General features: G+C 42.1%; 1 protein-coding gene across 2 annotated transcripts in view; it reads right to left on the reverse strand.

The window, feature by feature from the left end:
- Positions 1–669: 669 nt before the first annotated feature.
- Mrps27 (mitochondrial ribosomal protein S27) overlaps positions 670–12,460 on the reverse strand; it is a 92,046-nt gene continuing 80,255 nt past the window's right edge. Inside the window, exons 8-11 of one of the 2 annotated variants that reach the window (XM_076856074.1) lie at positions 9,232–9,334; positions 6,369–6,511; positions 4,029–4,199; positions 670–1,836 (exon numbers count right to left, since the gene is read on the reverse strand). In XM_076856074.1, the coding sequence (XP_076712189.1) occupies positions 1,597–1,836; positions 4,029–4,199; positions 6,369–6,511; positions 9,232–9,334 (657 nt within the window). In that variant the 3' untranslated portion in view covers positions 670–1,596. The other variant, XM_076856075.1, reaches the window with a different exon arrangement.

The following is a 12,460-nucleotide window of genomic DNA, read 5'->3' on the forward strand; positions in this document are numbered from 1 at the left end:
AGCTGCCAACTGATTGGCTCCTCTGCGGTGATGCTCATTGGGCTGTTTCCCCGCCCTTTCAGACCACGGAGCTGCTCATTGGGGGACTTTTTTTGGCTCTGCCCACGCGACCCAGCCAATCGGCCTCAAGAGCAGGAGGAGTGGGGGAGGTTGAGAGGCTTGTGGGAAGCCGGTGGTGGCAGTTGGGCTCTGAAGGTTTTTCCTGAGGAGCTGTTTTGTTTGGCATGTGTGGTTCTAAAAATAAAGTTCGTTTCTTTTGACAAGTGGCTCCTGAATTGTGCCCAGCCAGACTGCGGCATTCTACTAAGCAGGAGTCAGCACAGCTAGACTGTAGGGCCCGTGCTGGGTGACTACTGTACACATGGAGGATATGCCAGGAGGGGAAGCGGCAGCCCCATCTCAGGGGAGGGGCTTAATGTTTTTCTTCATGACATGGGGATGATGGTAATGCCTAGTAGCGTTGCTTGAGGTGTTGGCACATATTTAGTGACCGTGAATGAAGATTTTTTTAGAGATGTCACAGTTCTACATAGTAGGGCTGAGAACGTGTTGTTCAAAATCACAGTAACAATACTGCTAAGACTTCTCTCCCCGAAAGATAAATGTTCTGGAATTATTTCATTTTATTCTTTATTTTCATAGTTTCTTGATAAATGAACATAATCCTCAAGAAAAATACACCATTGACCTTAAAGGCAACATTATGTAGCAAGCAAAAGCTGTCCCCTGACCCCTTCACAGAGGAGAAAACTTCAAGAAGGGATTTTCCATCTCTGACAGTTTCACAATTCTGCATATCATCTGTGTACTTCAGGACCCAACCCATCTCTCTCATTTTCTCCAACTTCCTTAACCAAAAAATGTGTGTGTGTGTTGTGTGTGCATGCACACACAAAAGGCTCTTTCTACCTCCTTGAAAACGGAGCTAGACAATGCTTTGGAAAAATTACCCCAATGTGATGAAGCCATGCTGAGAAGGCTTCACAACTAGGACTAGGTTTCTCCTCAAAGGCTTTTACATTCTCAAAATGTTACCATCAGTGTCTAAAATTTAAATCCAGCAGAGTCATGGTCCTGAGTACACTCTGTCCTAAACTTTTCCCAGAGCAGAATCATATGGGCAAGACGGGGGGGGGAAGGAGGAGTGGAATAGTGAGCACCCATGGACAGTTCACAGAGAGGGTAGTGAGGGCTGAGGTCTTAGGATCTGCTGTTCACCTTGGCCTGATGTGCCTGGGCAGAGGACAGGGAGCCCTGGCTGTTCAGCCACAGTGCCCACCCCCAGCTCCCTCACTATGTACTGCCAACCTTCCATACTCACAAAGGATCCCTGCACCATCAAGAGCCTCAAAAGTCCCTTTTAAGGTATTCAGCTGATGGCTTCAGCCCAACCACTTGCCACTTTCTGAGTTCCTGAGCCCTTCTTGGTTTCTGGCTGGGCAGTCACAGTGTCTTGATACGTAGCACATCATGGCTTTTGGGCCACCTGAAACTTGATCTGAGAAGCCAGCTGGTAGAGGCTGGGGACCTGCCCTGTCGATGGTGAGTGCTGTGGCAGCCTAGGGAGGTCCTTGTGCAGGGATAACCTGGGGCCTGTTAAGCTGCTCCCTCTGCGGCTTTCTGGGCCTGGTGCTCCCGTTTTGCTCTCTCCCTCTGCTCCTGCTCCCTCTGAATCAACTGCATCATATCCCGATGCCACTGCTGCAGCTTCTGCTCATAGGTGGCGAGGTCCTCTGCCTCACAGGTGGGGAGCTCTTCCTTGACAAGCTGCGTGGTCAGAGTCAAAAGGCTTTTTGACTCAATTCCGCCCAGAGCCTGAAGCTTGGACTGTGAGGCCTGTTGAAAACAAGAGGGGTGGGGGCAGGTGGGAGAGGTAGAGAAGCCATTAAGTCACTTGTAAAGCCACATACTCTGCTTACAGGGAAGGGCCTTGGTTGGGAAGCTGTCTCTCTTTCATCCAGGCACTGCTAGCTTTCTGCCATTTTATTTTTTTAGCTCGGCAGTTTTGCTAAGATTCACCACATGTGATTTCTCCCCCTTGACTCCCACGAGGTAAAGCGGAACTCCACCTGCTGACTCCCTGTTGTTTCTTGTTATAAACCAGAAAGACAGCATGGATAGAACACATCTACATTTCCACTCTGACCTACTCCAAACCAAGCAGCAAACTCCAAGCACCAGGATTCTAGGATGCAAACAAAATGGCTGAGATAGCTGATAAACTAGAGCAAGTGCACCCATACATACAAGTCCGTTTTTGCCTTACTAGCGTTCCTTTTAACAGACTGAAATCATTTTGATGGCTTCTCACTAATGGCGGCCTCTCGCTAATGGCATACTAAACAGCCCCCATGAGGGCTTCCAACTGCTGTGCCCTCCTGCAGGTCAGCCTCATATCCTTCCTGCTTACAGCTTCATCTGAAATGACACTTGGTTTGGTCAGTGCTGTGTTCCTGGAGAAGCATTGAAAACATTAGTTTACTTACATGCTTCAAGATAAAGTTCATCAGACAGCACCACTTATGGCCCCAGCTGCAGCTTATACCACATATCCCCATGTTCCAAAAACCAGTAAATGAAGTGAAGTGGTGCCTCAGAGCTAGTAGCTGACAAACATTTGTCTTTTGATTTGATTTTTGTAAAATACATCTGCAGAAGAGTAAAGGTTAAGAACTTTAAGTAGATAGAAGTTTCTACCCTTTAAGATGAAATATATACAAAACCAGAGTAAGAAGTTATAACAGGTGTGGTGGTAATCCCAGTGGCTCAGGAGGCTGAGGCAAGTTTGAGGCAAGCCTCTGCAATTCAGTGAGCCTCTAAGCAACTTAGTGAGACCCTGTCTCAAAATAAAAAATAGAAAGGGCCGGGGATATGGCTCAGTGCTAAAAGTGTCCCTGGATTCAGTCCTCAGTACCAATCAAGAGAGAGAGAGAGAAAACAGAAAGAGGTTATAATTTTTAATAGCATATCAACCTTGGTCAATGTGTATGCGGTGAATGAAAACTGGGGAGCCAAAGATGGTTATGTAAATTCTCAACCTAGTTCTCTGTATATCTTGGGAACATTAGTTAACCTTTCTTTCTCAGTTTCAATTACAAAGAAAAAAAGTTGTACAATGATCTTACTGAAGTATTGGGAGAAAGAATTGCTTAAAATACCATAGAATTCCCCCTCTAACAGAGAAAAGAGGTTTTCCATAGCTGATTTGATGTAATTATGAATATATTTAAATATAATAACCTAGCAAAGTTTATATCTATCTGCTACAAAATCACCAATAGGTCAGCTGGCACCAGATGGGCAGGTTTTCTGTTCTGTGTATAGGTTTCCCATTCAGGCAGCACTTTTTCCTCTTTGCACTAAACGAATGAGAAACAAAGCAAGGAGTAGGCTAAGGGTTTTAACACTGAACATGGTTCTTTTTCTCCGATGCTGATCACAGAACAGTTAGGGATGTACAGTTAAAAGCTACCAAAGACAGTTTGAGAGTTTGGGTTGTTTTGTAAAGAAACAGGGAAAACCTGTTTACCAGGCCACGTAGCATAGAAGAGCATTTCTAATGTTTTAGAGAACAGCATGAAGCTGCCAAAGCTGAGCAACAAAAGATGCCTACATCCTACCACTTCTTGTTTAATGTGGCTTTGTGAGTTTCTGATCAGGCACATTCAGGGCAATATGGAGAAGTGACCCGATACTTTCCACCAGGGGCAGGAGTCGGGATATTGTCAAGAGGAGATGAGCCATTATCCACCCACCAGGCACATATCAGGGGTGAGTGGGTAATGACATGCTGCCTTAGTGAACAAAACTATCACCGATTAGCTTAAGTACAAAAAGAAGCATAAAAATTCCATTGGCTTCTTTTAAGACCACTTTCTGTGCAAAGCAATACAAATGCTATTTTTTAATGTCATTTTTTCCTGCCTTTGTGTGTGACATTGATGCATGAAGATTACTTGTCCATCACCACAGAAGAGGAACATGCTTTATGCACAACAGAGAGAGACTCAATTTCTGCTCTGATTCACCTTAAATCGTTCCAGGTATCGGGGCAGCTTGGATTGTTCTGGTTCCTCTATGTCTAGCAGCTCCACCAGGTTTTCAGAGCCCTGGTTGTCGTCACTTTCTTGGGACTGTTTCTCAGAAGTTTCTTCAGCTGGGGAAGTCAGCGTGTGCAGCACTCCTTCTAGCACATCGAGCTGTGGAACAGAGAGAGGGTCAGGGACTATATGCGTATCTGGTCTTGGCAACAAACTGTGAAGAGAGGCTGAAGATGGTGGAAGAAAGGGAAAAAGGGGATCTAAAAAGCCACTAAGTTTTCTTTATGAAATTGTAGAAAATAGCAAGGGCTACAGCTCAGAGGTAGAGCACTTGCCTAGCATGCTTGAGGATCTGGGTTTCACCCCCAGCACTGACAACAACAAAAGAAGGAATATAAATGATTGTATATTTCCACATTAGAAACACCCTCTCGGATGGCATGGAAAACTCCGTACAAAGCAAACGGTACAAATAAGCAAGCTACCGATTATTTGTATAGGTGAATCAGCACCATGGCATTCAAGTCTGCTTTCAATTAGCAAGGTAGGAAACCGGGAATTATGCTTGATGGCCGTTAAAGTACCTCCCCTTCCCATGTCTTTCTTTGGAATCTGTTTAGAATTGGGACAAAGGAAAAGAAAGACCACCACAAACCACAGCCAACAAAAGGCCAGTGTGAATGCATGGTAAAGCTGCTGGGTATAGGCGAGGGCCTCTCTCAGAGAAAGACTTCAGCTCACAGAGTATCTATAAATTAGGGATCAGTCTGATCTACATAAGCTGCTGGCAAAGGCCAGAGATACATCCATGAAATTCATTTTAATGAGGTGATTTCTGTGACTTAAGTAGTAGGTTAATTAAAAAACAGAGTTTCTTTTTGTTTCGATCCCTCTCCCCTTTGCTTCCACTGTGGGGTTTAGTTTCCTTGACCCACAGAGGGCCTAGTCGTCAGAGATGGGATGGAAACAACAGCGAGGCGGGCGTAAGCACCTACTTGCACGCTGATTAATTTTGTCCATATCACATTAGAACAAGACCCCCAAATGACTTCAAGTCCTTTTACTACTTGAAGCACAATGCCCAAACTGGACATATAGCATATTCTTGCCAACATGTGAATCAGACTCCTTTTAAGTTAGAATATAAAGAGTATAAATTTGATTCAGATAGGAAGAAATATTTCCCTGGCAAGGTTTTTATGTATAATTTTGTGTCTTCAAACACTAGTACTGACTACAGCAGGCTTAAAATGCATATTTAGAAATGTGTATCTTTTGTTATAAACACTGGTAAAGAACATATGATTTGCTACACATTAGTATACGGTGACAGTAAAGGCACTGGACCTGTGTGTCTCATGACTGAAATGAAGTAGTGGGCCTCGGTGGACAGGGTAAGGACAAAATACCTGACACTTACTCTGGTAATGAGGCCTCACTGGCTAGAAAGGCTGCTTGGAGAGAGTGGACACCATGGCTCCCTGGGGGGTGCAAGGCTTATTGTGCTTTCTAGAGTCTGAGCTAAGTCTAGTGACTTCACAGTGACAAGGGTGTTATGAGAGATGAGCTTTGGAGCTGGTGGGAGGACAGTGTTCAAGATCAGGCAATGCAAACAGCTTAGAACTTAAAAAAAAAAAAAAAAAAAAAAATGTGACCCAGATCTCAGCAGTGCACACCTTGATCACACAATGGCTTAATGGAAGGAAAAGATCATGCCATCTCTGACACTCATTTCTTTTCTTCTTCTTCTTTTTTGTACTGGGGATTGAGCCCAGGGCTCTATTTTCAGTCCTTTTCATTTTAAAACAGGGTCTTGGTAAGTTGCTGAGGTTGGCCTTGAACTTGCAATCTCCTGTCTCAGCCTCCTGAGTTGCTGGGATTATAGATGTGTGCCCCAGATTCATTTCTTGAGGGCTCTTATAGGGGAAAAATGCCTCTGTAATTTCTCAGGACTACGTGAGGGTAAAGAAATGCTAGAAGTATTTAACACACGATTTTACCCTCTCTTAAGCCCCCACTGAGATTTTTTTTGGGGGGTGGAGTTGAGGGAAAGTAGTAGGGTAGGCAATATTTTACTAAATTTAGCTTGAGTTTCAGGGAGGGGAATAGTTTTCCTCTGGGGCAATAAAAGCTATAAATCAACATTAATCTTATAATGTTTTTTGTTGGTAGCATTGAAATTTGTGTTTATTCTTTCCTTTTAACTGAATAAGTACACAAATATAAAAGTAGGGGTAAGGGAAAGACAAAACAAAAATCAAAGCTCAATCACGAGTCACAAAGATGGCTGAATCTCAGTGAGTATGTTCTCAGGGCTGAAGAACATACCGCTTCTCGACACAGCTTTCCGTCTTCTGGGGAAGAGGCCACTTTCTCCATCACTTGAAGGGCTCTGTCAAGGTAGCCTGGTTTCCACATCAGAGGCATGTTGTTGTACACAGCTCGTAGCCCATGCTGCAATTCCACCTTCCCTGTGGCCAAGAAAGGACAAGGAAAAAGGCTCAGCATGTCTTCCCACTCTGAGACTGAAAACTTGGAGGTGCTAGTGAGTATTTGCCTTGCAGTTCTAGAAACACAGAAGGATCATTTCAAATCTGCACCGAGAGCCTTACCTCATCCAGTGACCTGGTGATATTTCAGATAGATGATAAAGAATCTAGCAGAACTCACCTTCACAAATTTAATACAAAATTGTGTGAACCTGTTTTTCTCCTTTTTCATTTGGGCTGGTGGAGTATGAGCTTGCATGAATTATCAGGCTGAGGGAAATCTTAATACTGAAATATCTCCCTCTGAGCAGGGCTACCCTTAAAACATAAGTCAACGGAAATGCTATTTTTATTTAAGACCAAAATCTTTATCAGAAAAAGAAATTTCCCCAACTTTCCTACAGTGACAACTTTGTCAACAGCTGACAACTTTCTCTTGCCAGGAAATGTGTGACATTTTTCAAAAAGTGCCAAAACACCCAATCGACTATTTATGTGGAGGGGAAAAATCTAATTTTCCCCTTTACTTTAGGTGAGGGCCATCAATTCTGAAATCATAGAGTACTGGGTATCCTTTTGGATATTAGGACATAAAATTCCCCTTGGAACCTCACACCGTCAAAACTGGGGCTGAAGATGTGGATGTGGACAACAGGGTCTTTAGCAGTGAGAGAGGCTGTCTGTACTGTGGAGCAGAAAACCTCTCTATACTAATGACCAGTCACCTTGAACTGCCAGGCCTTAAATCCACCTTTGTTTATCTTTCCCAGGAAGGAGGATTTGGGAAAGCTATAGTAAGGATACAAATGGACAAAGCTTATCAGGTGACAGCTAATTTTAGATCTTTAAGGTGCTTGGGGCTAGAGGGCAGCAACATTCTGGGCCACTGCTTCTTCCAGCAGGGTTGAGCAGGCTGCACAGCCCACGATCAGTGAGAGCAAAGAGCTCTGATCTGATGGCTGCCAGTAACGAAGCACCAGGGCCTCTGCTCGTGAACAAAAGCAAAGTACATTTTCTTAGTTCTGCCAACTTCCTGAGAAATCCATACAGTGTAGTCATCCTGAATGCTAATCTGAACACACAAAAAAACACATGTAAATCAATACCAAAAGTAGGTGGCAAATAAGGAAAAAACTGTTTAAAAGAGTGGCCAACCCTTACTAATTTGATAGCCAGTCTGATAAATTATGAACTACCTCTTTCTCAGTTTATGTTAGAATCAGCATCCAAGAATGCCACACTATGTTTTGTTGGCAAAGATCAACTTCCAAAGCAGTCAAACTGGGGCTGGGGTTGTGGCTCAGTGGCCCAGAGCTCGCCTAGCCTAGTTCGATCCTAAACACAACATAAAAATAAATAAATAAATAAATAAACAAACAAACAAATAAATAAATAAAATTATTTTAAAAAAAAAGTCAAACTGCTATCAAGGGAGGGGGTTTCCTGGAGGCCTAACTACTTAAGAGAGAACGGAAGGGTGATGAACTAACAAGCATTTAATAATCTCTATAAACCAGGACACATTTAAATTGAATGCTATTTGTCCAGATTCTACACAACCAGGACTGCTGAGGCCAATCCTCTCAACCTTCTGATTTTCAATGCAACCAGGGGTCCAAATGCCAGCTACTATCTCACCACACTCTACAATCACATTGAACCACTGGGCAGCTCTCTGCTTCTCCCAAAGGGCTACGAGTTATACTTTCTGAGTTTCTCTTCCCTCATCTGAAAACAAAACCAAAGACAGTTCAACCCCAACTCTTAATTTCTTTCCTCCTGGACTTCATGGCTGAAGAGACAGGAAGAGCTCTTTTAATACAGGGGTGTTAGAGTCTGTAAACAAGTCAGGATGGCGCCTGGCAAAATGCCAGAGGGAGTGGTTTGTGAAGTAATGCCAGCGAGCCATTAAGTGTGGAGATTCCTTATTGGTTGACTGCTGTATCTATTTTATGTTAATTAGATAAGCTGTGTGGAATATATATACCCCTCGGGTCCTACAATAAACGGCTCCCTCTCCTGCTGTATCAAGGTACACAAGTCATTCGTCACCCCCTGGTTATTTTGCCCAGCCAGCCGGGCTGCGGCATGGGGGGAAGATTCTATTGGTTGGCTCTCCCTACAGGGTGCCAGAGCTTATGCCCGTCAGTGGTAGAGGCCCTGAGTTTGATCCCCAGTATTGCAAACAGAAAAAGAAAAAGAAAAATAGGATGAATAAGAACTTCCCTTTCTATTCCCCTCCCTCATGGTGATTAACCAAATATTACCTACAGCCTCCAGAACCAGTTCTGACCTTATGTCATAACTGTAAGGCTATGGAGACCTTCTACTTTTATGTCTAAAAATGAAGGTTATGTTGGGCACAGTGGTGCATGCCTGTAATTCCAGTGGCTCAGGAGGCTGAAGCAGGAGGATCACAAGTTTGAGGCCAGCCTCAGCAACTTACTGGGGCACTAATCAACTTGGTGAGACCCTGCCTTAACATAAAAAACAAAGAGGACTGGAAATGTAGCTCAGTGGTAAAGTACCTCTGGGTTCAATCCTTAGTACCAAAAAATAAGTAAATAAATAAATAGATGAATTTAAAAAAATGAAGGTTATAGTAAGAATTCTACTAGTAAGTTCAAATCAAATTAAAATTTTACTATGAAATACAAGAATGTACCAAGTGTATCCATGAAGAATAATATACATAAGCTTACCAAGAAGTGCATAGCCATACAACTGGGAACTCAAACCCACTGAGTTCTTTTGTTTTAGGCCTGGAAGTAATAGGGATGCACCAAAGTTCCTCTCTTCTTCCCACTGCAATAGAACATACCAGATCATGGTCCATGTAAGCACTGAACATTTTTTACAAAAATGTGACTTTTGATGAAATGGAGGAAAAACATGTTATCACATTAGATTAAATATCACAAAATAAGAAAGCTATAAATATTAAAACCCAATTTTGTAAATAAAAGCTATGTATGTTTAAAGAAAACTACAGACCAGAAGTAACCTATACGTTGACAGATTTCTAAGCAGCAAAATTAATGAGTAACTTTGATTTTCTTCTTTGTATTCTTCATTATTCTCCAATTTGATTTTCTTCTTTGTATTCTTCATTATTCTCCAATTTTTTTAGCAATGAATAAGAGTTCCTTTTACAACCAGAATAACAAAACAAAACAAAAATAAAGAGTTCACTCTGGAGTTCACATTGCCTTGAGGCCATCCAGGAAGATTCCACAATCTGTCACTCAAGGGGCTGTGGCATGATGAGCAAGCTTTTCACTTTTAAACAACTCAGCAATATGACTTCTCCTTCACAATGTTAAAATAAATAACACTTTTCAGGCACCTTTAGATAGATTTGTGCCTCTTAAAAACAAATTAGGCAATCAGAAACACTTAGTTATTGTTTCTTTCAACCCAGGGTGCAAAATTATACTTCAATAAATCTGAAGCCTTTTGAGACATGGGGACATAAAGTGGGGGCAAAATCACAAGTGTTGCTACGCCTTTCAGACACTAATAATAGCAGTGATGGGGACTCCCTGGAAACACAGGCCAAGGAGAACCTTGGCAGCTCCGGAGACAACGGGAGCTGTGACCTCAGTGCCATGAGCACACACTGGTTAGACCTGCAACCCTCGCCCAGCTTTGAAACACACAGAGGTCCAGCCGCCCTGCAGGAGCATCTGAGCTCAGGGAGGAAGCAAAGAATGATCAAGGTCCTCAGGCTGCAGCTATCACCAGGTATGAATGAGGCGGCTCAGGTGTTCACAGGTGCCCAAACTTCTGAACTGTGAACAGTCTTCATGCAACACAAATGCCAGTTCTTGAGGTTTCCTAAACCTTTGAAAACAGCAGAAACCTTGGGAGAAAAACACCACCACCAGCAGCAGAGAAGTAAAAGAGCTGATAATTAAGGATCAGGTCATTTTATTCCCCCAAACTATTCTAATTCAGGAAGTTTGATTATCCCCACATGCCCCACTTGCTTGAACATCCCCCATCCCCAAGGGAAAAATAGGAGCTGCAGTATCAGAATAATAGGGGCTGAAGCCAAAGGAGCACTGAAGCACATGACAGCTATCCTTGATGGGCTAGGGATCAGGCAGGTGGGAATGGTGACTGGGACAGTGATATAGGTTGAGCATCCCTAATCTGGAAATCTGCAAAGCTCCAAAACCCAGAACATTTTGAGTGCCAACATGACACCACAGGTGGAAAATTCACCACCATGAAACTTTGTTTTATGCATAAAGTTACTCAAAATATTGTATAAAATGGCCTTCAGGCTCTAAGTAAAGGTGTATATGAAATATAAATGAAGTCTGCGTTTAGACTTGGGTCCCATCCCCAAAGTACCTTATTATGTATGTTCAAATATTCTAAAATCTGAAAAAATGTGAAATTTTTCTAGGCTCAAGTATTTTGAATAAGGAATATCCAATCCATATGGTGGATTAATTCAGGTGCTATTTTACTAGCGGCCTCAAGGTTTTCCCATTTTATGCTTCTGTCTCTCCTATTAATACCAAGCAAATCCTCACTGCCCTCCCCCCACCCACTTCACAGTGAGACATCACAGAGGAGTCGCCTACACTTCTGTCTCCTTTCTGTATCTCTAAATCACTTCCTAATCCATTTCAATTTGGGTTCTTGCTCCATATCTGCGTGAATACAAAGGTTATAATTTAGTGTTTTATGTCACTAAATTCAATAATTTTTTTTTTTTTTTGCACTAGGAATTGAACTCAGTGTCTTCTTACCAACGGGCTACATCCCCAGTCCTTTTAATTTTATTTCAAGACAGGGTCTTACTATATTTTCCAGGCTGGCCTAGACCTTGGATTCTTCTGCCTCAACCTCCCAAGTCTATGGGATTACAGGTGTGCAACTAAAAAGAATACTTCGTACTTCAATGAAATATTTTTATTCCTCATCTTACCCTTCCCTCTCAGAAGCTCTCTACATTGTAGATCACTCTCTTCCTATGGATTTTATGGTCTAACACATTCCTGATTTCTCTTCTTATTTTAATTTTTAATTGGCACATGGTATTTGTATATATTTATGGGGTAGAGCACAATAATCAGATAAATGCATACAACATTGATTTTCCTTCCTTTTGCGTGATAGATCATTTGAAAATATATGGATGTATAATTAATCTTCAAAACTGTACCTACAGTTCCCTCATGAAATCTCTTAACTGTTTCAAAAGCATCTCAAATTGCAAGATGTTCAGAGCCTCATAAAATCTGGTCTTCAATGGTACAGAATAGAGGACACAGAGACCAATCCACAAAATTACAACTATCTTATATTTGATAAAGGGGCTAAAAACATGCAATGGAGGAAGGACAGCATCTTCAACAAATGGTGCTGGGAAAATTGGAAATCCATATGCAACAAAATGAAACTGAATCCCTTTCTCTCGCCATGCACAAAAGTTAACTCAAAATGGATCAAGGAGCTAGATATCAAATCAGAGACACTGCGTATGATAGAAGAAAAAGTTGGCTACGATCTACATACTGTGGGGTCGGGCTCCAAATTCCTCAATAGGACACCCATAGCACAAGAGTTAATAACAAGAATAAATAAATGGGACTTACTTAAATTAAAAAGTTTTTTCTCATCAAGAGAAACAATAAGAGAGGTAAATAGAGAGCCTATATCCTGGGAACAAATTTTTACCCCTCACACTTCAGATAGAGCCCTAATATCTAGAATATACAAAGAACTCAAAAAATTAAACAATAAGATAACAAATAACCCAATCAACAAATGGGCCAAGGACCTGAACAGGCAATTCACAGAGGAGGACATACAATCAATCAACAAGTACATGAAAAAATGCTCACCATCTCTAGCAGTCAGAGAAATGCAAATTAAAACCACCCTAAGATACCATCTCACTCCAGTAAGAGTGGC

Source organism: Callospermophilus lateralis, chromosome 5 (genome assembly GCF_048772815.1).
Source record: "Callospermophilus lateralis isolate mCalLat2 chromosome 5, mCalLat2.hap1, whole genome shotgun sequence".
In the NCBI taxonomy this organism is placed as follows: Eukaryota; Metazoa; Chordata; class Mammalia; order Rodentia; family Sciuridae; genus Callospermophilus; species Callospermophilus lateralis.